Raw genomic sequence first — 27138 nt, 5'->3', positions numbered from 1 at the left:
AGGACTATTTACCAAGTTGTGAGTGGAATTTGGGGACCACGAGAGATAGCAGAGTGCCCAGGATGGTAATCACAGAACTGTTCCCAACACTAAAACCCAGAAAAGGGAGTCTTGTAGATGGGGCTGCATTGACAGGAGTAGTCACCTTTAACAGAAGACATAGCCCGTGCACCCTCTTCAAAGCGGAAGCCCCAAATACTGACCACATTCTCCTTCTTCCCTCTGATCATCTGGCAGGGTTTCCTGTTGACTTAATCCAACTGGAAGTCAGAAGCAAGGGAGCAAGTTACTGTGTAATCCAAATGGGTCAGTTTTCTGGGCAAAGGATAGGGTAGAGAGGGGTGAAGGACAGACATGGAAGGGCAGGGAGATTTCCAGCTAATTCTGAGATCTCCAGTAGAAACACTCACTTATTTACTCAAATATCTTAGGGGACTTCTGGCTCTCAATTTTTCTATCATCCTGGTTATCAGCACTCCTTTGGGCTTCTGGTTGACATGTTACTATTGGCTTCTTCCTCTCTCATTCCCTATGATATGAGGGTATCAGCCTCTCCCATAGGGTGCTGATTTCTTGCATTCGAGGTACCTCCCAATAGCTACTTGCAAGTACTGGATAAACAGCCACTTGGCAAACTGTTCCAGTGTTTCTGCGAGAGTCTCCCATCCTAGTAACTATGCCATAGCTCTTTCAGGATATGAAATAATAGCTCATATGGTCCCAGAGCAGTGTGGAAAATGAATCTGGAAAGACAAATAGATGATAGGCAACATAATCCCCATTATAGTCTGCTTTTTCCTTTTTTGGTCCAGGATCAAAAGATGCAAAATTATATAGAAACTAACGGAGACTCATGTTTTTCCTCTGAAAAACAATGATTATTTCAAACTTTTACTTCACACTGGTAAAAACACTAGTTTTTACTCTGATTGGATAATCTCAGTTCCTACATTTGGAAGGATGTTGTAGAGAGCATGAATTTGATAGCCAGAGCCCTAGGCCAGGAGCTGACAAGCCAAACCATGGCTCGTGGGCCAAATCTGGCCCACTGTCTGTTTTTGTACAGCCCGCAAGGTTGAGATGATTTCTACATTTTTAAATGGTTGAAAAAATACCAAAAGAAGAAACATATTTTGTTATACATCCAAATTACATGAAATTCAAATTTCAGTGTCCACAAATAAAGCTTTTCTGGAACTGGGGGAAAAAAAAAAAGAAATAACTCATAGTTCTTTTAAGTTTGTCTATCAAAGGAAGCTTGTATAGTGTCGTAGTGAACCACACTCTGAGCTCCCCTAAACAAGGCACAAGGTATTTGATACTTTTAAGCAAACCCAGACTGCCACAAAACGACGTGCCTCCTAAATTCCTTAAAGTGTCCAAGGAGATACGTGGCCAAAACATAAGTTTTGCATCATTGGGGCTTCCTGGCACAAAGGGACACATGCAAAAAGAGCCCAAGGACACCACTGTTTATCTCCTAATATTCTGTGCTGAAGATAAGGCACTCCAGTGTAAATGTGCAATTTATGCTCTGGTATTACTCTGGTCAGTTATGCCAATGGCTTATAGAATTAGATATAAATCTCCAAATTAAAATAAAATACTTTTACAGAGAAGGCAAACTGGCTTGATTTACACCTCCTGCTCAAAGAAGCAATTCACAGATGGCTGATGTCCCTAAGCATAGTATTTTCTTCCATTTCCACGACTGCATTTGCTTTCTCTTCCCAGATCTGCGTTAATCTTAGGATCCAGCTGTTGACAGTTATATTGATTTATCAGCATCAGAATCTAAGTGTAAACTTACTATTATTTTCCTCCTGGGCTTGCCAACCTACACCCATGACCTTTTTCCTACTGTAACGTCATTTGGAAAAGATCAGATTGCTTGGTTTAAAAGCTGCATGTAAAACAATATTAAATAGATTACAAGTCCATTAATGCTTTCAGCATTATTTTTTAGCTCAGATGAGCTCTGATAGGTAATTATCCTTATTTTATATATTCATGTATAATATATATGATATATAGTTAATTATATCTTAAAGTAAATAGAAGCATGTATAATGGGGCAGACATGTTTAATGTTTATGTTTGCATATATTATTCAATAAATATAGTTTAATGAATATGTCTTCTCACCTTTGCTTGCATTTCAACATTGTAATCACTTTTTCTTCTGTCATTCAAAATATGGCAGGACAGGATTAAAACATAAATAGAAAAATGTGCTTTTATCTACTCATAAAATCAATTCACAAACTATTGTTGTTGTTTTTTTCCCCTAAGATGTAATTCACATGAAAAGGTCACTTTGGAATTTTGAGGTGCCCACTTTTCTCCATGCACACTTGTGTGGAGATAATGCTTTGCGCCACTCTAATAAGAGACGTTCCCTGCCCACCTCCAGCCTTGTCAACCTTACTTTGTAAAAATGTATACCACAGTATATTTAGAGTTTCTACTTTTTTCAACTTAGTGTTTGTCCAATGGTCTGAACGAGATTTTGAAATCCGCCTGACGGTTGTTGGTCCTCTTGCTTTTTGGTTTCTTATCCAGGAGGTGTTTAGAGGATTGAAATTTTCCACCATGAAGTCATACACCTTTAGCATGACCTTGATTTTTTTTTTTTTTCCTCTGCACTAATGAGACCCTGGGTAGCTCTTATTTAAGGAAGCTGCTTTTGTATGCTTGGCCAAATTAAATTGATCATAGCTGACTATGAGTAATGTATTGTTTTATTTATTTATATTTCTCAGTATGTTCAAAAGGCCTCGAGAAAAACTCTTAGTTTTGTTTTGAGTGTCACAATCAAGAAGATTATACTGTATGCTTTCCAGTCACCTGCTGGAAGCAATGACCTTGTATTTATTTTAGCAATGAAACTGGATATAACACAACCGCTTTCTCTGCAATAGCTGTGGCATAACAAAACAGCAGTTTAAAGGTCAAATACTACAGGACCTAGTAAACTCAAACTATAGATTCTGCCCCTAGCTCTGAGCTTGATCTAACAGTGTGAAAAGCTGATTAAAAAATGGTTCCCTGATAATTGCTGTATTTTTTCCAGAGAACAATATGTTACAGAAACATTACATTAACATAGTAGGCAGAAAAGTAAATCATTAGTGGTAATTTGTTTAATACTAAATTATTAGTAGCCACTTAATACCTCAGGCTATCCATCAAAAACAGTCCGCTAATATTTAATGGCTCTACACTATGTGCCTGACACTGATCTAAGAGAAAACTGCATGTGAGTTTTGAGTCCTACACAATGTCAAACTAGTTCAGGGATATTGGTAAAGCACCTTCAAACTTTAGTGTATTTAAGTGTGTTCTCTGTTATTTGGTCCGTACATGGGGAATGATTCTGGCAAGCCCAGGAAATTCTAAGATTAGGCAATATAGAATGTTTGCATTGTTCTATCCTTTTTTAATTTGTTGGGGGTAAGGGGGATGAATAGAGGAAGGGATAAAATTCAGTGGCCCTCTATTCACCAAAGATGCATGGCTTATTCTTATATGGAGAAACCTCTGCCATTTTATTCTCGATCCTAAAGAGAAAATCGGAGCATATTGAGAACAGTCATATCTGATTAATTATGTTTTGGAAAGTAAAAATAGTGTGGGGGGTTGTGTTTAGTTTTTAATATGCACAAGAATCATCGGACGCTAAATGACAACACCAATGTAAATCAGTTTAATATCAACCGCCACTTACAAGATGGTAGTATCTGGTATCTTACAAGATGATATAATCTAATTATGACATAGCATTCATCACAGAAGTGTAATTTGATTTTTAAAAACTTGGAGGGGAAACAACTGGCCAGAGTCACAATCCTGGAAGAAGTACACAGAAGACAATCATGATTATTAAGGAGGCCAAGTTATTTTCCGTATTATAAATACTTCATAATAGAAGTAACAAAATCCAGGGCTTAATATGGGCTAAAACCAAATGACATCATAAGATGTCCTGGAGGGAATTACTGGGCAGAGAATGGGAGCCTGGATGCAATAAAGAAAGGGGGCAAAGAGTGATTCTTTTAAATTGTTGTTTATGGGTGTTTGGTTGGTTGTTCTGTGATAAATATGTACCTTCAAGCCTGCTAGCCTGAGAACTATTTGGGTAGTAAAGTGGAAGCAGGTACTGCTTAGCTGCTTTTCTGCCCAATGCTTTGGGTCCACCCAGTGGAGACAGGGGAAGTGAACTGAGCTGGGGGATTCAGGAACAGTGGGTTTCAGTGCAGGTAGGCTCAGTTTGTATGAGTTCTGTTTGAACACACAGAGTTTGGGACACCTGTTTAAAGCCAAGTAGAGGACATCCACATAAATAGTTAGGGCTACAGGTCAGGAGAGTGGTCTGTCTTATTTTGATGAATCAATATGTTTGGGGTTTGATGCTTGTTTTATGGGAAGAGGCAGCATGGAAGAGGGAGATAGGTTAACAAATAAATAAGTTCGTGATTGGAGTGAAACGTGTCATAGTTTACTCAATAGTGAATAAAAATATGTAAAGAACAACTCCTTCTGAGTCTAGTAAATGGCATCAGAACCCCTGTGATGCTTTCAGATTTATATGTTGATAGGATAACAAAGGTCAATTGCTTATGAAGGTTTGTTTTCTGGAACTTCTTTCCTTTTCAAATGGTCCACTTTATTAATATCCATAATACACAACAAGGCTCAGTTGTTTTTCTTAAACTTTGGGGACAACTTGTTGGTCTCTTAGATATGTGAATTCTGTTTCTAGTATAGCCTAAATCCCTTGTGTTCTGTGGTCACAGGTATATTTTTGATCAAGAGATAATATACCATGAACCTACTTTATGAAGATTTAATTTAAGGGGTAGATCATTGCCTTTGAAAATGCCTTAGTTCACTATTGAATTTGTCTTTAGAAATGTTTTAGTGAATTCTGAAACAAATTTTTTTGATAATGTTATCAAGATCACTACTTTAACCCAATTTTCCTGTCCCTTCTTATTCCTGTGATTGTATTACCATTCTAAATACGAAGTATTCTTCACCTTTTTTTCTACCTCTGGAAGTTCTCTATCTAAACTTTGTAGAAATATCCGTCCATTGTACTTGTGCAATTTACTCCTGCATAATGTAGCTAACAAAATATGGAGAAAAATACATAATTAGAACCAAATCTGAGTGTCTTCAAATTGGCATGTACAATTGAGATCCTCAGGCAACCATGTCATTGTCAGTGTGTAGTGCTGACTAATAATAATAATAACAGTAATACTATCATTTATACTTTCATGGCACCTATTGGTTTACAAAGAATGTCAATACATTTTACCTCTTCTCATAAAGCTGCCCTATATCTCAACAGTGTTAATGTCAGGTAAATTTATAAAAATAATTAAAATTAAAATATTTTAATTTTTTCTTTCTGACTTCTATTGATACTCACCTTACCCCATTGCTCAGATTTCACTTTTAATGTAAATGATGCTCTGGGATTTACTCTTTTGGGTGTTATTCATTTTCTACTCTAAGTTTCTATAATCCTTTCTATTCCTTATATGGAGACATATATATTTGACCTTTTATCCTTTGCCAGCCTTCAAGGGTGACTCTCCACTAACCCAGCATGCCACCTCACTCTAACAGAATAGAGGATAAAGAGAATAGTTTGACCCATTCCACTGTAACCACATACTATATTTCCAATGATAGCCAAAGGCAAGCCATGGACCATTCCAAAGCAACAGCAATCTGCCTGCACCTCATCATATATACCTGATACACATTGACTCCAATCCTATCTCTTTTCAATTGAAAGGTCCTACTTCTGACATTTGCTTTCAATTTTATGGCATTCATGCCTTGTCATTCCCTAAAGAACTCATCTTGGGATGCTCCTCATGCCTTCTCTGCTTGGTGCTATCCAATACACATCCAGTTCTGGTGTCTTGAGAGTCAACCATGAGCCCTACTGGGGCCAGACAAGGAACCTGCAGGCCACAGCAGAAGGATATACTGACTTTAGGTAATGTACAGGCATTTAAATCATGACCTTCCAGACAATGTCACTGATTTTACTTTCTTACCTAAAACAGAGAAACTCAAGGTAATTTCTAGCATCTTAGAAGAAGATATGGGAGAGATTTTTGAGTAGATCATTCATTGTCTTGTTTCTCTGATTGGAGAATTGAAGAAGAACTCTTCTTCCAAACCTCATCTGCAATGTGGTAGAAGTTGGCTCCACTGTGGTTTACTGCTGCTTCAGTCTCCACTGTCTGGAAAATCTAGTGTCACAGTGCTACCAGGGACAGCACACAGGCTGTACACTATGCTACACATTTTCTAGGCAAGCCTTGGGTACACATACACATATACCCACACCGAAATACACACAGATGATTTTGTTAACCTGTGTCACTAGTGTCCAAAGAAATTGAGGATGAAAGACTATTTACTCATTGGAGCAGATTAATCATTTTAGAACTAGCTTGGGAAAATTTGGCATGAGTCATGGAAGCAATACACAAGAGAAATCATTAAGCTTTGAATGTTTACTTCTTTTTTCTGAACAGTCCCTGTTGACTGAGAAATGCATGCTGTTAACTGTTAAGGCATTCTCTAGCTTTGCCAGTAAGCCATGGCGTTGTTTTCTTCCGCATCAGAGGAAGTTAAGGAAGGCATATATGTGGCCTGTCTGGCTGTGTACCTTAAAGTCAGTCTGCCAGTTTGTGGCAAATTTGACATTTTGCCTGATTAAGATGTTATAGATCAGTCTTCTACAGGAATTGCACTAAGTCATGCCCCACACCCAAAGTGGTTAGAATTGTGGGCTGTGTTGGCATTAGGTAATATTAGATTTGAAAACAAGTAAGAATTCTACCAAAGGATTTAGGGACCCTTCATTTCTGGTAGCATTTGCCTTTTTATTATGATATTTTTTATCATGCAGAAATAGAGTAAAACCTGCTTCTTTCCTAAAACTAAGATAACCTTAGTTTTCTTCTCCATGCTGTAAGAAAATAGCTAGAATGTGCTCATTAGCAGAATTTCAAAGGAATCTACTGAAGTTCAGTGGGAACTTACTTCACATTAATATTTTCTTTGGATAGTAATGCCATGGTTGAATATGGGGCAATCGTCCATGTATTTTTGTTCTGATTTAGAGAATTGAAAGGAGCTCATCAGAGATGGGAATTATGTCTGAATCACCATTTTCCTAGTCTTCTTGTAAGCTGATAGAACCAAAAGCTGGAAGAAAAAAAAGAAGGGGAAAATAAAACAGATCGTTTCAAATTCTTTTCTTTCTGTTTTATAGTTTGTTTACTTACAGATTTCCAAGTCAGTCTGTATCTGAATTCAGGGATATGGCTGAAAGAAGATAGTCTGAGCCTTGAAAAGAAGAAATTCTTCTCTCTCTCTCTCCTTCCCTCCCTCTGGTCTTTCTAATATATATAGACACACACACACACACATACTCACACTCAAATGTGATGTGAGTGGAGAATTGATTTATCACAGACAACTGAGACTCTAGCATTTAAGCTTTGTAGTACTAGTAAAAAGGTTTTTGGTTTGATTCTGTTGATCAAAAAATATGTTTTGCCTTTCTTAAGTAAAATATTTGAATTTGAATTTTATGTGAAGTTGTAGGTGACATCAAGGAGTCCACACATTATAAGACTTACATTTGTATAAGGCTTATGTGGATTTAGACGTCAAAGCAGAATATTCTCTCAGATCAGTAGCTCTGACACAGAAGCCTTGCATGCTAAGAAAACACTGAATACATGTCATAGAATAAGAGCTTTAAGTTGTGGGTTAGGCTCTAAAAATAACTCTAAGTGCCCAATACTTTCTGCCTTTTGCATAGCCTTACACAGTGCAGGATTTCCTGGGCTTATTTTATTAGATTGAGTAATCAATACACCAAGTTCTAGCGTTACTTATAATTGAAGGCTTTATTTGTTTGTCTGCAATTTAAGGTCATGCCTTTAGAATTAAATAACATGTACTGTTGCTGATCTGTGTAGTTACTACTTTGCTATAAATAAGAAGATGAATTTTAAAAGTATTTTTCTGAAGTAACACAATAATTTTAACTGGTGGCATTTATCTTTCAAACTTGTGATTGAAATAACTTGAGCGTAGGGGAATGGTTTTCTATATAATTTAATTAGCCAGTGATCTAATAAAAGTATTTTTCCCTGAAGTAGATAACGCAAGGGCAAGATAAGTTATAAATTATAAGTTATCAAGTAGATAACTCAATACAGATTAGAGTGGATGGCCTCATCATTTTACCCAGATATACTGTAATAACAATTTGACTTGTAACTATCACTTTCAGAATGGAGATAGTTTAACCAGATCATGGTTGATTTTATTTTCCTCTTCAATACCCATATGTGAGCAGAGTACAGGACAGCAATTATTAAGCTATAGCTTAAAATGCAGTGTATCTGCAATGAGCCAATGGAGAGGTACTGCTTCTTACCATGAGACCATGGGCAAGATAATGAAACTCTGAATTTCATCCTCCTCAGTAAAAGGAAGACAATGAAGGCTGTTCTAGCTACCATAAGGCTGCTGTGATAATCACCAAGACAAATTAAATTCATATTATAAGAGATCTATATAAACTGAACCCAGTGTTTTTATTGTTGTTGCTGCTGGTGGTGTTATGGTTATTATTGTCATTATGCAACTGCAGTGGAAGTGATATTTGTAAGCATGTAGAGACATGAGAGCTTCCTTTTCAATTATTAGACAAATCAGGTGAGACCTTAGATATATTGTTCCTTGCATATTAGATTAAAATAAAGTTGGGTAGTCTGAATATTTTCATATACGTAACTATCTGTTTATTTACTTATATGTTTCTGCATTTTCATCTTATCATCATGGAGATTCTGAAACTCAGTTTGCTCACAGGGGTAGACTAAATTTTTGCCCAGATCTCATAAAGGCAGTCTACCATAAAAAAATACGTTTAATGTGTCGAAGCTTTAGTTTTATTTCATTGTCCCTTCTTACCAATGGTAGTGGACTCCCTGTCCCAGTAGCAAATCCAGATATAAAAAGCAAAAGCAGAGAAGTTTATTTACCATACCATCAAAATTACGTGGATTTGTTAAATGTTAAGAGCAAATTCAACCATCACTAAGATGGGATTTCAGAATCTGTATAAGTGAGAGCCTGACTTTTGGGATAATGGCAAAGCTCTTTTTTAACCTCAACATAAGTAACCAATTACTAAGTAAGCTTCTTGTCAGCTTACACATTTCTTTTCTCTATGGTCTAATTTTTTAAATATTTTAGTTATGCTCGTCTCTGAACATTATATTTTAATAAAATTCTTCATGATTTACATATTTGTAAAAAGGTTAGAATTGTACCTAGCAGTAGAAAGTGCTATAAACATGCTTGTTAAATTAAAACACACACACGTACACAAGCTATTGATAAATTTAGATCCTCGTTTATAGGACTATGTTATGTGGAAAACACATAAACATCTTATTAGGTATCCACCCTTTCATATGCAGCCACTTTTTGTGTCAGCCTTTTGTATAAAGCCTCTCATTTAACCTGCATAAAAAGTACAAATTCTTTCTACATTCCACCATCTGTCATACAAATTGACATATATGCAAATTATCTAGGAAGAAAACCTAATTGCTTGTTTTTATATGGTAACATAAACATTTACATAAGCAAAAAATTGCATATTTAATAAATTTTATGATCTAATAATTAACAATAACCACCCAAGGGTTATGCTCAGGCTGAAAATATGTTCTTAACTCTCTGCTTCTTTTATGTCTCAGGTGGCTACTTTCTTTATTAAGAGCAGAAGTTTGAGCTTAGCAAAAAGATTATGGTCTTTTGTTGCATTTTAATTTCACTTTAATTTTAGTTGTTTTTACTCTAGTGAGATGCTAAGACCTCTAATTAGCGAGTTAAACAACTTGAGAATGCCATCATAAGAGATGTTCTACTAATTTGAAGATAATCAGGGCAGAGCTGCTTTGCTAAAACCCATACAACTAATTTAAAGTGCATATTAAACAATAGCACTTAGAAAATATGCATATGCATCAATTGCATATTTAACTTCAGCCAGGTGTTGAATGACAGCTCATAGCATCAGTTAGTGCTTCACACTGAACTTGCCTCCTGGTGTCACCTGCACCTTCCAGCTCTCTGGAGGATAAAGTCTCAGACAAGGATTTCCTTCCAGAAGACTCCTTCCTATTAGATACCAGGATAGTTTGCTCCATCCCTGGCTGTGGGGATAGGAGGAAAGGAGGAGAGCCCTTTGAGAGTTCTTGGCCAATAGGAAAAAATAAAAGTGAAATACAACCATATGACCAAGCCACCTTTATTGACCTCAGACACTCCAGGGAATTTTCCCTCAGAGGTCTTCTCTGATGAAAACCTGAGATAATTTTTCCTCTAAATTCCCGTAGTGTAGTAGAGGTTTCCTTTCACTGGTTGCAATGAAAATATGTACATACTTAAAGAATTTCTGTACTATGGATATGTTCTTAAAATGCTTGAAAATCCTGCATTATAATTATCATGAATGTTACTCATATAAATGGTTATGAGATATATGGCTATGATCTTTGAAATAGAGAGGATTATACTGTGGTTCAGACAGACCTGTGATTGCATTCCAGCTTTGCCACGTACAGGTGTGTGACTTTGAGCAAGTTTCTTAATTTTTCCAAGCTTTGCATTCCCTACCTGTAATAACAACATCAGGTTTCAAGAATGTTGTAAGGAGCAATGAGATGATGTAATAGTACTTTTCAAGGAATTAAGTGCTTAGTGTATGCTATCTTCCATTGTTCCCTTATATTTATGCATATATATAATATATTTACTAATATTTATATATAGAAAAATATGTAAAATACAATTCCATATATTAACTTTACAAACAAGCAAAGAGGTACCGCATGAAAATATTTTTCTTGAAATGCTAATTATAATTGAAAAATCACACTTAAAATCTTGAAAGTATGTCTGATTTAGGACCTTTCTATAAGTATTAAGGAACTCTTAGCACAAAAGTTTGAGTTAATAGAAACTCCAAATTTAAAAATAATTTATTGATTTGTTTAATTTTTATTTTAAAATAATGCACCAACATTAAAAGAAATGTGAGGGAAAATATCCATGATCTCAAGTATCATTAAATTTTAATTTATAAATCTACTTAATGCAAATTTTGTATTTTATCACCATTATTGAAACAGGAGAGAGTACACTTAGAACTCAAAGGATTAATTGACCAGGGAACATGTCTAGAACAAGCTCTTAAAATGACCAGACATCATTCTTTTTACAGTATCAGCAATTTATTATGCAGTGGCTTTATATTTTATTGCTAAAAACTGTTAAACCCTCCTATAATGCAAAAACATTGATGTCAGAGGTGCAAATGTTTGTAAGCAGATCATAACACTACAAATAAGAAAAATAAATTTCTCCCACTGAAAAAATACATGTAACCATGTCATTGCCAAAAATCATGGCTTTTAAATTATTTGGAGATATTGCTATCAAGAATACAAATATATATCCCAAGAATTCAAGAGCTTCTATCATGTGAATGGAAGAGAAATAACTCACTACTTCCTAATACATTTAAAAATATAGTGCTAATATTACGTAACAAGGTTGATAAGTCACGGAATCAGTATAAGCATGGTGTTGGTAGGGTCTCTTCCTTCTTGTGCACTTTAGAGTTAATATTCGCTTTGCACAGCACTATGCTATAGGGGAATTGCTGCATCATATATATATATATGTATTTTTTTTTAAGAAATATTATTTCTTTTGGCTATCTCCATTTTGACCTTACACCCAACATTGCTGGCAGTCTTTACCACGTCTCCTTAGAAATGGCATGCACAATATTCCTACTGAATAATTCATTTAGCATGTGCTCATTCAGTTGCTTTCTACTTGTCTTCCTAGTGACATTATCACTTAATATGATCTGTAACAAAAAGTCACTATGTTTCATTCAACTAAGATAGGGACCTCTTCAAGAATGTTGTTTAAATGCTTCGGTTTGTAATAAATATATGAATCCAATAATTCTAGGGGACGTATTTCAAGGAACAAAAAAATTTAAATTAATACTTAAAAAACTGGGATAATTCTATTTCAATTACTAATCAGTATAAAGTTTGCTCCCAAAGTCTGTTGATGGTTATCATTCTTCAGCACTGTGAAATTGATGGGGAACAACTGTTTACTGCCCTGATTCTGTTCTTTTATATGCAGATAAAGTAAAATCATGGCATATTCAAGTCAACACAGTATCTTTGGAATTGGCGACCTGTTTTACTGACACTTCTTATGACTTCAGGCAGATTATGTTGTGCTATATTCCTTGTCTTGAGGACTCTTTAATGCAACTTTCAATCTGATTGGCATTGCTATAGTTGATATAAGTAGTAAGTGTATTCAGTGACTGAAGAAGTAAATTGAACACACTGATGAAAATTTGGTAACCTAGCACAGCCAAACTCATTCTCCACCTGGATTTCTAGTTTCAGTACTTTGTTATCTCTCTGATTTTTAATAATTTAACAATTGTTGTGTGAATTTTTGAGTCTCTAAATTCTATGTGTCAGATTTTGCTAAGATTTTACCTACTTAACATATTCATATTTGCTTTCGAGAGATGAAGAGTTAATTCAGGTATTCAACAATGGAATATTTTGGCCTCCTAATTTAACAGAATTTTAGTTCATGTGATAGATGATGAACTGGACAACTTTTGTTGCCATGGTGGGTTACTAAGTGGCTCAGTTTGAATTTGAATGTCCTGTGTCAGGAGATCTAGGACACTCTAGAAGAAACTTTTCTTTTCGTTTCTTTTGCCATAGCCCTTAACCCTGTCCCAAATTCAGTAGCAGTACAAACCAGGGGGTCAAAATAAATGCCTAGAAAGGATTTTAAGTAAACCTAGGGAAAGCTCAAAATATAATTTTTCTATGTGAAATTTCCCTGATGGAATAATCAAGTGATCTTATATATATTTTCATTTAACTTGGCTCAGCACGTTTTCCTCAAAAAAATAATCAATTTCAATGATGCCTCAGAGAAATGATGAATTAAATGAGTGAACATTCTGAATAATAAAAAATTAATCTACAAGGAGCAATTTGTTGGTAAATCATTACCTAAAATAAAAACAAGATAAGCCCTAATTAAATCAGAGCTCACAGGTAATTTATTTGTTTACTTTCAATAGGATTCAAATTATATGTAAGTTGGTAATATTTGGATTGTATGGTAAGGCACTATTAGTATACAGTCTCCTATTCATGGTATTATTGATGTACACTAAAATATGATAGGATCATTTTTAAAAGATGAAAAGAGAACAGCTACATAATAAAATAAATAGGGGAATAGAAACCTTCCTGGATTTTTCACAAAACCCTCTAAGAGTCTATCTTTCCTTTCTTTATGTCTGCTCTTTGCCTTATTTTAATTTACTACGTTAAATAGGGTTGAAATGTGAAATTTGGGCTGGTCAGTTAGTCTTTCACCCTCAGTATTTTGCCTGAAATTATAAATATAATAGGTTTGTAAACTTGAGATAAGTATCATACAGTGGTTAATAATATGGTCTCTAGAGCCCAACTGCCTGGGTTAAAAAACTGAATATTCCACTTACAAACTTGTAACCTTGGCAAGTCACTATGTTCTCTGCCTCAGTGTCAACATTTATCAAGTGATGATAAGAATTGTGTGATGATAAGACTATTCTGACTTAATATAATATAATATAATATAATAATTGGTGCTTAATATAATAATTGGTGCTTTGAACAATTTAGAGCCATGCATGTTGTTTTTATCATACTGTTTTTCAGGAATACGCTGTATGTGTGTTTTTATCACAGTCAATCTAAATTTCCTGCTTGCATCTTTTGTTGCTAGGACTGTAATGGTGGGTGGGGATGGTGGGGAGAGTAGGAGGGGATAAAAGACAATGAAGGTAGTGGTATAAAATACCGTTCCTCCACTTGGGATTCTTTCAATGACAGCCTCATAATCATGGTTGCCACCTAAATACTCACATACCACTGTGAGGGCTGGGTTGGCTCTTGTACACACAATGTAGAGGAATTTCAGCATCTGGAGAGAATGATACTGGTCTCATGAAATAACAGAAAAGATCCCTCCACCTAATCACTCTCCCCCATAGGAAAAGCCTGTATTGCATGAATCTTTCTATTTTTTTCATAACCCCCTAAGGTATTCTACTATCCTCTTTCTTTTACCATTTCACAAAGACCTGATATACTAAATTCTATAGGTCTTATCTCCTCAAGATTATCTCTTGTTGTTGTTTTATACTTTATACTTTTATGGTATTTTAGCTCTCATTTCACCTCCCTTAAACTTGTAATAGCTTTTAAACTGACTTCTGTATCTATTGTTAAGTCTACCGTCCACACTAGGATTTCTCAACCTCACCACTGTTGGCATTTTGGGCCAGATAATTCTTTGCTGTGGGAGAACTTTGCTGTGAATGGTAGAACATTTAGCAGCTTCACTAGCGTCTACCCACTAGATGTCAATAGCTCCTCCCCCAGTTGTAAAAACCAGAAAGGTCTCTCTGTGTTGCCACATGTCCCCTGGGCAGCAAAATCATCCTCAGTGGAGAACCACTGCGCATCAATGCTTCCTGATCAGTCTCCCTAAAGTATAGTTCAAATCATATCATGCCCTGTTGAAAAACTTCAGAGGCTTCTCATGTCATACGGAAAAAATGTTCTGACCCGTTCAGATCTGGCCATCACTGTGTTTCCTAGTGTATTCCTTATTCTCTTACATATTGTCGCTATAGTTTAGACTGGCTGATCCATGAAAAACTCTTCCGATAGATGATAGATAGATAGATAGATAGATGATGAATTTTCTGGGTTTGATGACTGTCCTCAACCAAAGTTTTCTCCCAGGTACCCTGTCCCACATCCAGCATCATCTTTCCAGATTTTTTCCTGCTTAAAACATGGTCTTGCTCAAATTTCTTCACATAGTAACTTAGTTTAAACCCCTGTTGGAATTGAGAGGGGTGTTTGATATATATATATGTGTGTGTGTGTGTGTGCGTGTGTGTGTGTGTATATATATATATATCTATATATATATATAGTCACTGTATATATATATAGTCACTGTAATTTAAAACCATATGGTATCAGCATAGAAATAGTCTAACAGGTCAATGGAGCAAAATATTGAGCTCAGAAACAAATACCAATGATATACGTAGACAATATATAACAAAGGAGGCATTTTTCTGTCTGTGGAGATCAGGTTGTTCATCAGTGTGCTGTCTCAAGAGAGAATCCTTTTAGAATGAAAGAAAATGTGAATTTCATTCCATATACCAATGGAAATCACTTAAGTAAAAGATGTAACTATAAGTAAATATAAAAATAACAATCTCAAGAAAAACATTTAGGACATATGAATAATCTCAGATTTAGGGAGTTTTTTAAAACAATACAGGAAATCCAGTAGCTGTCAAAGAAATTACAATTTATTTTTCTACATAAAATGACATGTTTGTATAGCAAAGAGTAAATAAGGCATAAATATTTAAATCACATAGTTAAAGAATTGATATCAAGTCTTCAAAATATTACAGTATTACAAAATAATAAGGAGAAATAAGAATTTCATCAGAAATGAGGTTTAGTTGGTTAATAAGTATATGAACATCTTCTCAAATCCCCTAGTCAGGGAAATGCAAATAAGAGTAACAATGGGTAACTATTTCTCACTATAGAAAGTGATGCAGTATATTTTTTCTTGTTTTTGGAAAAGTTGCAGTCTTTTGAAAAAGTCTGGCAATATATTTTAAAATCAAATTGAAAACTTTACCTTCTGACCCAATAAACATTTTCCTGGGAATCTGATTGATAGATGTAAGGGTTATATGTATTAGGTTGTTTACTACAGAATAGTTTGTAGTGGAAAAAAACTAGAAAACAATAGGCAAACGGATGAATTAACTATGGCATCAACAAGTTATATGAAGACTAGATTTTTGGAAGGATATTTCTGTGATAAAAGCAATGTGAAGAAAAAAAAATGATATAATCCATTTTTATAGGGAAAAAACCCAGAATCTCAGAATGTGTGTGTGTGTGTGTGTGTGTGTGTGTGCGTGTGTGTGCATGTAATTATATCAGCATGGGAAAATGTACAGAGAAATCTATACCTGATTTTTAGGTGGAGAGAAAGGGAGAGAAATATGGATAAAACAAGAGTAGAAAAGTTTTCCATGATTTGAAAGGATCATGAAGCATGTATGATATAAATTTATTTTAATTCATTTAAGAGAGTATGCCTGCTGTGTGTGCCTAAGGAGATAAATGAAAATGAACATAAATACACATTCTTATTTAAAATAGTTTGTCTACTATCTAACTGCATTATTTTGTGAAATAATACTTCAGCTCCACATGCTGCTTCCCCTCAAAACTAAACAATATGAACAGAATTAAAGTGCAATCTCCACTGGACATCCCATTGGACTTTTGAATGATTTGCATTATATCTAATTTCATCAACATGAACAACATGCTTTTTCTATACCCCTGTATAAAGGAAGGACATCTTGCATTAGATTTAACATCATAATCAAAATTTATTTATTCACTCTTTCTTTTGACAATAATAAAAGTGTTGAGTGTCTCCACTGAATCATGCAGTTTAGACTCTAGAACATGATTAATGTGTCATGGCTGTGCCCTAATCTATGAGGAGATGCAGGTGCGTGAGAAGATCATCATATACGGGATAGAAGTCACCATGACATGTGAATACCTGGAGTTCTCTAGGATCCCCAAAGAGATTTAAAGCCAGAAAGAAATTAATCAAGCTTGTTTTCTTTCTATCCATTTTTTGAATGGATCATAGGGATAAAAGGCTTTTTGTTTATTTTATAGTATGGTTTGTAATGAATCCAATTTTAGTATTATCAGTATGTTATTGAGTTGGATTTCAAGAATTAAATATCATTTTAAATAACATGTACATTCAAAATTTTTATAGAACACATTGCTTGTTAATTAAGTATTCCACTTCTTGTTCATGGAACATCTAGAATTTGGGGAACCTTAAGTGTATTCCTGAGAGTAATTATATATATATATATATATATATATATATATATATATATATATATATATGAACTCTGTTCATTCCCCAAAATTAAAACTGTGCATGGGTTCATTATACAATTTGCATTGTATAATATAATATACAAATAATTTTCTTTCTTTAAAATTAAATTTTATTTTATAGTTCTCTCTCTCTGGATAGTTTACTGTGGCAGCATGCCTTTGTTATATAAAAAAATAAAATAAATTTCACTTTAAGAACCTTAACTCTTTCCACTAAAAGAGACTAGTTCGTTTTCATTTGTCAGCAGCCATATGCTGTTCCAAAGTTTATGAGGTTGGGTTTTAAAACCTTATCATGTTCTATTTTAATCTATACATTTGATTTTAGAAAGCCCTATTAAAATAATGAACAAAAATATCCATATAGATTCAATATATTTCTTAAATTTATGATAATTTAAGAGTTAATTTGACAGAGGCAGGGATGGCTTCATGGGTGTGTGGTGCATGACCTGGCTGTTGCAAAGGGACCTCCTTTGGATTAAGGCTCTGCTACAGCCATCTTGAAATTCACAATAATGTGATCTTTGAATTTATGTTTTGTATGTGAAGTCCACTGGGACAACAAAGCATGAATATGAGCATCGGAGCTGCAAGGTGGCAGCTGTGCATACACAGGTCCAGGCCTGAGGGCACAGCAGGAAGTACAGAAGCCAAGCAACGGGCCAGGCAGCAAGGCACACATATGCATGCCTCAGCAGTCTGGGATGCTATATGTCCCCAGTGTGGCCAAGCCGGAACTGGGCTCAGGTTAGCAGTGGCAAAGGCAGCAGCAGTGTGACATAGGAGTGGCTTCCCATGCCAGCAAGGGTAGGACCATGGTAAGAGCCACCTGCCTATCAGTCCCAGGAGCCCATCTCCAAAGAATCTACACAGATATTAAATCTCTTGCCTAAATTCCAAGACAGAACCTGAGGAGCGCAAGCAATAAACTTTATCAATAAATTATTACAAAATAAAGGAGTTCACATGGCCATTGAAATAAAGGTTATCAGGGAGTTATTAGAATTCTTGAGTTTGAAATTTCCAGATCTGAAAAATCCTGCAACATTGCAAAGCAAATGTACACAAGCCTAGAAATACGGATTAAATTTACAGATCATCACATATAACGGAAAATAACACTATTTTCATATGAAATTTTAAATAAGCCAGTTATTAACAAGAAAGACAATTTTTAAATTAAATTTTCCTTGTAATTGAAAATACAGGAATAGAATACATAAACAGGCATTATGGATTATATAAAAATCATGAAACTACTTTTGGTTTCTTGTATGACCTGGGCAAGTTATAGGAAATGTCAGAGGAAATATTAAAATATCATTGCATACACTTACATTTAACATTAAATTCAGTATAAAAGCAGTGTAAAGGTTCTTTGTTGTGATGGAATTGTTCTGTATCTTGACAGTGATGATGAATACAGGAACCTACACGTGTAATAAAATTGCATAAAACTAAATACACAAATGAGTACACATTTAGTGAAATATGAATGAGATCAGTGGATTGTATCCATGTCAATTTCCTGTTGTAACATTGCACTATAGTTTGCAAGATGTCACCATTCAGGGAAACTGATGAAGGGTACATGAGATATTTCTCTATTATTTCTTACAATTTCCATGTTAATCTATAGTTATTTTAAAATAAAAATTGTAATTTAAAAAATCACATTCAGTTTCATGAATGTGATTTATATGAAGAGTTCAATCCTTATTAAAAATTATTCCATGAGAATTATCAGCTCCAGATGTACTAAAATTTATATATTAAAATAATTCATCAAAAATTTATCCTAATGTTGTCCCAGGCTATAAAATATGCTTAATAGTTCCAGTAACAGTTGCATCAACAGAAAGATCTTCCTCAAAATTAAAAATGTATCAGAAATTATTTGTGATCTTGCATTAGCCAAAAGCAACATGTCATTTTCAATTTTATCATTGAAGATGAAATCATTAATTGTATAAGTTTTGATGACCTAAGGAATGAATTTGTCAGAAAATTGAGCCAGAAAAATTGTATGATCAATCAAGATATCACAATAGTATAGTAGTATTACTTGTATTTTATATAATTATGACAGCAAAATTTCATTTTTTGAAATGTGCAAATTTGTGTTGTTACTCAACTAGCACTATTATCCTAAGTTTTATAAGTAATAAAATATTTTAAGGAAAAGTCTTTATATATTATTATCTTTAACAGTATCCTTTTTCCCTACATTTTGCACTAAAGGGCTTCAGATTTTTATTTTGCACTGAGTCTCATAAATTATTTACATCCTGGACTAGGGAGTTTGAGACAAATTGATCAAAAAAGTCCTTTAAATTTTATTAGACACTATATAAGACATATTGAACAGCTTATTTTTGTAGAATTGAGCTTAGCATAAAGTTTTGAAATGACATCAGAAATTGCATCTAATAACTAATCTCTGAAGTCAGGGTTTTTTTTCAGAGTGTCTGCCAAGATATTATTTTGCTTATTTTATTCTATTTTATTTTATTATTTTATAGAAAGCCAACAAGATTCATCCATCAACAACCCTGACATTTGAATTTCAATAAACATTACTCACATTACTCAGAGAAGTCTTCAAGGAAGTCTTTTCATTTATCAGATCTGTATTTCCAAATTATGTTTATTTTTCATTTAAGACATATAGGACTAGGGACTACACAAATATACCATTTGGACTTTCAAAATCTAACATCATAGTTTTCATAAAATTTCCTATACTTAGGCCTATATGCTTCACATCTATCTGCAGCATTGCTCAGCTTGCAAATATATTGCTAGAGAATGACCAGATTTCCTGGAAACTTTCAAATGAGCTCATCAGCGTTCATTCATTATCCCAAAAGGAATGTTTAGTTTTTAAAACAGCACATCAACAACTGACTAGGATTGTGTATTATAACAGTAGACTATTTCTATTTCATTTTGCTGGGCAAGCGTTGAAAAAACATCGTCATTTGATTAGCTACTGGGCAGAAGTACCCGTGTAAATGCTCCATTACAAGAATGTTATAATGCTTCTGTGTACGGGTCATACTGTTTCATGGTTTTTCTTCTGCTACCCTAATGGTTCAGTCTACTTCCTCTTTTCTCTTCTGTTGCAGAATGACTCTTGGGGAAAGCAGTATTCATACGCACTCTTCAAAGCGATGAGTCACATGCTGTGCATCGGGTACGGAGCCCAGGCCCCAGTGAGCATGTCTGACCTCTGGATCACCATGCTGAGCATGATCGTGGGCGCCACCTGCTACGCCATGTTTGTTGGCCACGCCACAGCTCTAATCCAGTCTTTGGATTCTTCAAGGCGGCAGTATCAAGAGAAGGTAAGTTGTTTTATCTCTAATACGTTCAATCGGCTAGTTTGTAAACTTAATTGTGTTCAGATAACTAAACTATGCCCTCTATCAAAACTACAATGAGATAAAATGTTTAAAGGAGGAAAACACAATCTGTTTCCATATTTTGAAGTTTCTTCAAGGTGGTCCTCGTAGCTTTTGTTTCCAATTTCTCTCTTAAATAATACATATTTTTTAAAAAACTCTGAATTTTCATTCACAGAAAATAATAGTTACCTGTTTCAAAATGTATGAAGCTAATTTAAGGTATTATCATGGTTCATGTTCTATAATTTTTCAACAGTTAAGATAATATAAAGACTTCTCTTATACAGTTAGAAAAACATGTTGTTAGCTGATTAAATGCAGACAGGCAGCCATTGCACGTCTCTCTGTGCCTCTCTGCATGTTACAATCATAATTTATATTAAAGTCCATATGCATAGCTGAACATATGTTGCCCTTATAGCTAGATAAGTCACCACACACCCTCTTTAAAATGCATATAACAGCTGCTATCATACATTCACACGCACAATATGTTAATTAAAATGATTGGTGCCCTAAACTTTTCTCAAAAGAGAGACAAAAAGTAAATTTGTTCACTGATTTATTCATCGGATTTTTTTAATATGCTGAATTACTTTGGTTGGGACTAGACCTTGGATAATCAGCCAGTACTTATATTCTTCACCAAATAACAGTAACTTTCTGACAGATAAGAATGTTTTATAACTGAAGGTAGACTTTCTAATGTGGGAGCTCTGTTGAACATGACAGAATATATAATATGCACCTTGCCAAAGAACATATCTGAAAGTAATGGTTAAAATAGTTCTAGAATACGTCTCCTGGTGAGTGATAACAGCTTAGACTCATAATTACTCACAAAACAGCCAAAGATCTTTCATTTGTGGCTTTATTTACAGAAGTTTTCAACACTTTAGTCACACAATAGGAAAAAAGGGAACCTAGATACTTTATTTCCCTTGAATTTAATTACACTGCCACCAACTATTACAGTGAGCAAGCTGATGTTTTATTACTGAAGTAATGAAAAGATGAACCACCAAAGTAGCTTCAAGGTTCATTTTAAAATAAAGCCTCCAATTAAACTGCAAAGAACAAAGCACATACTAAGGGGAAAGAAACTCCATAAAATGGTGATTTTGAGTAAAAATTGTATGCTCAATAGAATTTGGGCTAAATTTATGGGGATTTGAGATAAGACTACATATATGTTTCTGTTACACTATTTCTTTTTCCCTTTCAGTGGGTATTGCTTTTCATAAAAATGCTGTTTCCCACTTCCTTTTTGCCTACATCATTGCTACATATTTTCTTAAAAATAAACAAATCTTTAATTTCTAGGATTGCGTTTATTAGCATTGTATTGCCTATTAAGTCAATTCACCATTTTTATGTTTTTAGACCTGCTCTATAAGCCACGTTTAACTTGGCAACCCAATTTATTCAACTATGTAGTCATAAACATTTATATGCAAATATATTATGATGTTTTTCATAATTCAAGTCATCAAATTCTTGATCTTACAAGTGCTTAATAGAGGGCAAGGATACTGGGGTAACTTTTTGTTACTTTCTGACATTTGAAGCAATTTAGTCAGGAATAGCTGATTAAAGAAATATATTTTTTTGGTCTCCAAACCAAGATCTGTCAAGAAGTTTGGTTCTAGAATACCGTTCCCATTTTCTACTCAGCATAATTTAGGTCTTAAAGACATTGTGTTACTTTTTTAAATTTATACTTTTATGAACAATAAATGTCTTATTTTCAATTCAGTCTTATAGAATTGTTCTGCATAATGTATGATTGGCTTGCAGCTTCCTTTGTGATTTGGCCACTTTGGGTTTTTCTTTTAGGTAAAATACTCATAATACAGAATTCACAAGTAACTGTTTTAAAGTGTACAGTTCAATGGCATTCAGTCCTTTCATAATGTTGTGCAACCAGCACCACTATCTAGTTGTAAGACACTTTTATCCTTTAAGCATTAAGCAGTCACTCCCCATTTTCCCCTCCCCCATCCCAAGGCAACTACTAGTCTGCTTTCTTTCTATTGATTTCCCTATTCTGTATATTTCATATAAATACAATCATATAATATGTGACCTTTTAAAATATTTTTGAGGCTCATCCAGTTTGTATCATGTATCAGTGCTTCATTCCTTTTTACGGCTGATTAATGTTCCATTAATTAGTTAATTAATGTTTTGTTTATCCATTTATAAGTTGATGGATTTTGAGTTGTTTCTACCTTGGGCTACTGTTAACACTCGTGTACAAGTATTTATTTGAGTACCTATTTTCATTCCTTTAGGTGTATACCTAGGAGTGGAATTGCTGGGTCATATAATAATTCTAGGTTTAACTTTTTGAGGAACTGATTAATTATTTTTGTAGTTAGTATTTGTCTTTAGGTATTGAAACCATCTGCCATGGATGTCTGCAAAATTAATAGTGATACTACTTTCACTGCCATGTATCCAGTAACATATTTTTGATGCAAAAGAAGCGAGCTGTAACCAATAGCTATTATAGTAGCCTTTCAGAATGTGTTGGTCTTCAACCACCTAATCTGGCTCCAGAATTCATTCCTCTCCATCACTTACCACACTCTTTGTCTCAGGTGAACATATTTTTAAGTCTAGTCTGCTACAAGTCACCTAGCCCACTGTTTTAGTTTGGAATCTCAGAGTCATTTAATTCTTCCTTCCCAGGGAACATCTCTTCAATCTGGATCCCCCAAGTTGAAGTAGTTCTATCATCCCGAGCAGTAGAATAAGGTCCTCTGATTATGAGATCCTAATCTACACAATATACCAGTGCTGATAATCTGACAGGGTTATAGTGTCGATCATCCTCATTGTTGTTATTATTATTTTCTCTCTTGACCAAAAAAATGTGTGATGATCTTTATATTGTCACATTGCAGGTTAAACTTGGACTTGAAGCACATTGTATGCTGTTCATTTCATGAGCTGTCATATTTTGTATTCTTTTACATTTCAGACAGCTATATTTCCCCCTTCTCTTAGGTATAGACTTTATGGTGTAAAATGTGCCTCTCCTGAGGCTCTGCTCTGGATTACCAGCAGTCTGCATAGTTTCTGTTACTGGTTACTGAACAAGCTCAATTTTGAAATATCCAAACACAGTGCTTTTGTTTTGTTTCGTTATTTTTATCTCCAGTTACTGTTTTTATTTAGTGAGGTTCATCTTTCCTGGGCAAATTAAATCTTTCCGCATCCCCACCCAGGACTTTCTGGGGCTGGAAGGGCCAGGAGTGAGGAAGCTGGGCTTGCTCTGTAGGCTCACCTCTCTCTTCTATTATAAGCCTACTAGGAGCTGCTGTTATGTCTTCTCATCAAGGTGGAAGATAGCAGTGAGGAGGGAAGAAGGGAAGGGAAGGGAAGGGAAGGGAAGGGAAGGGAAGGGAAGGGAAGAGGCAGTTTGAATGCACCTGTTAGAGCTGTTAAACTAGTGTCCCTGGCTGGGTCTGGCAGATAATTAAAACTGGCACTTTCTTTGAGAGATCCTTTGGGCATTTTAGGTGAACCCCATTGAGTCCCTCTCCTGCACTTCCCTAGAAGAGGCCCTGAGAATTTGCCAGTCATCTGCAGCCTCTTTCTGCTGAGGGCTCCTTGCTCTGCCAGTGGGCACTCTTGGACGGGACCGAAGATGTAATGCTGGCCCTCCTATATCACTCAGGTCTGGTCCACAGAGAAGCCCTCATGCATCCCTCTCTTAGCCCATCTCTCAGCACTGCTGCCTCCTCCACCAAAGCAATGAAGAGCCTGTGTCTAGCCTTCTTCAATTCCTTGGCAGGAGTCAGGCCCCAGTGTCCATAGGCTATTTACATGTTTTCGGAGGTGAATCAGACCCCAGACTCACGTCTCTCAACTATGTGAACTTACTTCAAAAATCCCCAAGTGATTTTCTTGAAGCTCCCCCGACAGGTCAAGTGTTAGAAGATAGCCTCCCCTATCCCAAAGCGGGCTGGGAAAGGGACTCAGAGAAGAGCAATCATTCTCTTCAAAGAAATCGGTTCCCTATCGTTGTCAGGAAAATTCTCACTCTACTCTCTGACCTCTGTAGACCTCCAGAAGTCTTGATCCCTGGATCATCGCTTACAATTGTAAACCCATGTAGGAGAGAGGAGCCTCTTGCATAACCACCATTCTGATATCTCAGATGAGCAGTTCAGTGAACATGAGGAAGGAAGAGTAAGTCCTAGTATAGCAGCTTTTTAGACCTTTTAAAAAATCTCAGCTCTTCTCAAAGCCTCTTCCACAGATAATGGAAATAAATCATAAACATACACATATGTATACATATATACTACACATGTATATATATGGTTTGTTGTTGAATTACATATATAATTGTTCCCTGGTCAAATAAGTTTGGAAATGTTGATTGAAACAATGAATTGAAAAGGTTTTTTGCTATAAATGTGTGTGCCCTGAACATTGAACATTTTGTCTCTGCCCTCTATGACAAACCCCCATGTATTTTAGGTAATTAATGCACACTTTGGGAGATACCTATCTAGAAATATTCCTCACAGTGACCATTCCTTTTTTTTAAACTGACCTTGGGTAGTTACTACCTTCTCTAGATATATCCACAGTTCATCTAGTCTTGAAATGAAACTGCTTTAGATCACTGTGTCTTTCTACTGTTGTGTCTTAGTCCTTACACTTGGGCACCCCTGGGAAGCCTACTATTATTTCTAAACTTGTCACTCTTTCCTGTCAAATAATTATAGTAATAGCAGCTTTTAGGTGTGCAATTTTCCTTCTGTAATAAGCAAGAATTTTAACACAAAACACATTACGAATTTAGAGTAAGAAGTTTTCAACTCACCTTGGTGTACCTGATGTAAATGAATGATTTTTAGTGTGAAATTTGAACATGACAAATATTTAATTGTATGAGGAAATGATCAAATTGAAGTAACTTTATACACTGAATAGCTTCTGAATCCAGGAAGCAGAGTGTATATAAATCTAAGGCAGGTGCAGGAATGATTTGTTTAAATAGACTGTGCTTTCTAATGATAGGGCACAAGGCGGTGAGCCAGTGCTGCCTTGGGCTTCAAATATTGATTATGTTGCCTAAAATTGTAAAAAGTACTGATTCTTCATTTAATAATGATAAGAGATTGAAATTCTAAATTTATCCAAATGGACAAAATTTTATCATGTTGGCAAGTGTTTATATGATGTCCACTAAAATCCCTTTGGAATAAGGAGGTACAGTTTAATGTAAGTAGTCTCTCAACCATACAGGTGAGTTATATGTAATCCTGCATGAAACCATATTGAGTTATACAGTTTTATGTAATCATATGAAAAACACTATATCCTAAACCAAGTCAGTTCAGACAAATATTATTTCCTTGGTTTTAATTCATAATCCATAGATACTTATTCTTTCCTTGTAAATGAAGGGCTATAGTCAGGACTGTCAAATAAATTTCTTATTCCCCAGAAATATTTTTAATCAGTCTAATCTTCCAAATTTGTATAAGGCAAGGTTATGACCAGAGACAAAAGACTGGACACTAAGACCTGCTCTCATTTTCAAGCTACTTAAATCCCATTTGCAAGAAAGCAAATTTCAGGTCATTTAAAATAAAGTGATTATGGCTAATATGTATACTTTCATGGTAATATGCCCTTCAAAAAGAATTTGGTTGGAGGAGGAATGATGCCAAACCAACTTTTAAACTCTTATGGATCTCACGGCCAAATCTCTCTTCCAGCCACATAATTATTGTTCTCGCAACAAACCAAATGATTCTGACCTGCCTCCAGCACCTTTCATCCTCCCCCCTTACATACTTTAACCCCTTTTACTGTTTACACAGGTTCTGCCCTTCCCTTTGGAAGACTGTGACACCTTCCCTGATTATCCCAAGCTATAATAATCTGTTTATTGTGTATATTCTATCTGTTCAGAGGGAATATAACACCATGATGGGAAGACCTGTGTCTTTGTTATTGTGTATTTCAGCCACACACGTAGAAGCCTCAGTGCTGTGATGCTCAGAGGGGGCAGTGAGGATTAAGAATATTTATAGGTGTCCAGCCTTTTTTCTAGCACATAAATGGGAATAAGAGTTCATCCTTTGAACTTTTCTGAATTCTGTCATTTGAATATACATGAGAGCATCTTTTTAAAAGTGTTTATCCTGTTTTTATTTACCTGTATGTAAACATATTGCCTCAGGTGTTATAGCAGGTACAGATTTAGGTACGTATGTATGCATTTAGCTCAAACACACATCACTTTTTGGAAACTAAATTTTCAGTATGCTTTCCCTTCTGGAATTCTGAGATTGATTTCCTGTAAGTAAAAGATATATTATCAAAATGTCTTTTATCAGGGTTGAAGCCATTTCTTCGTTGCTGGGTTGATCAGGAATGTGTTCTGCTTTAGGGTATGATGGAACCCTTTGTTTCAAAAAGAGAGATGGGAGAGATTATCAATGTAATTCTGAGTCTTCAAGTTAAAAAAAGCA

At 35.1% G+C, this 27138-nt stretch overlaps 1 protein-coding gene across 1 annotated transcript in view; it reads left to right on the top strand.

Moving 5' to 3' along the window:
• The window catches only part of HCN1 (hyperpolarization activated cyclic nucleotide gated potassium channel 1), a 382573-nt gene that overhangs the window by 240753 nt on the left and 114682 nt on the right, over positions 1–27138 (top strand). The window contains exon 4 of the mRNA XM_057540919.1: positions 20357–20575. Coding sequence (XP_057396902.1) covers positions 20357–20575 — 219 coding nt within the window. The remainder of the gene's footprint in view (positions 1–20356; positions 20576–27138) is intronic.

This window comes from Balaenoptera acutorostrata, chromosome 2 (assembly GCF_949987535.1).
Source record: "Balaenoptera acutorostrata chromosome 2, mBalAcu1.1, whole genome shotgun sequence".
NCBI classification, from domain to species: Eukaryota; Metazoa; Chordata; class Mammalia; order Artiodactyla; family Balaenopteridae; genus Balaenoptera; species Balaenoptera acutorostrata.
This window is presented reverse-complemented; position numbering and strand designations above follow the sequence as displayed.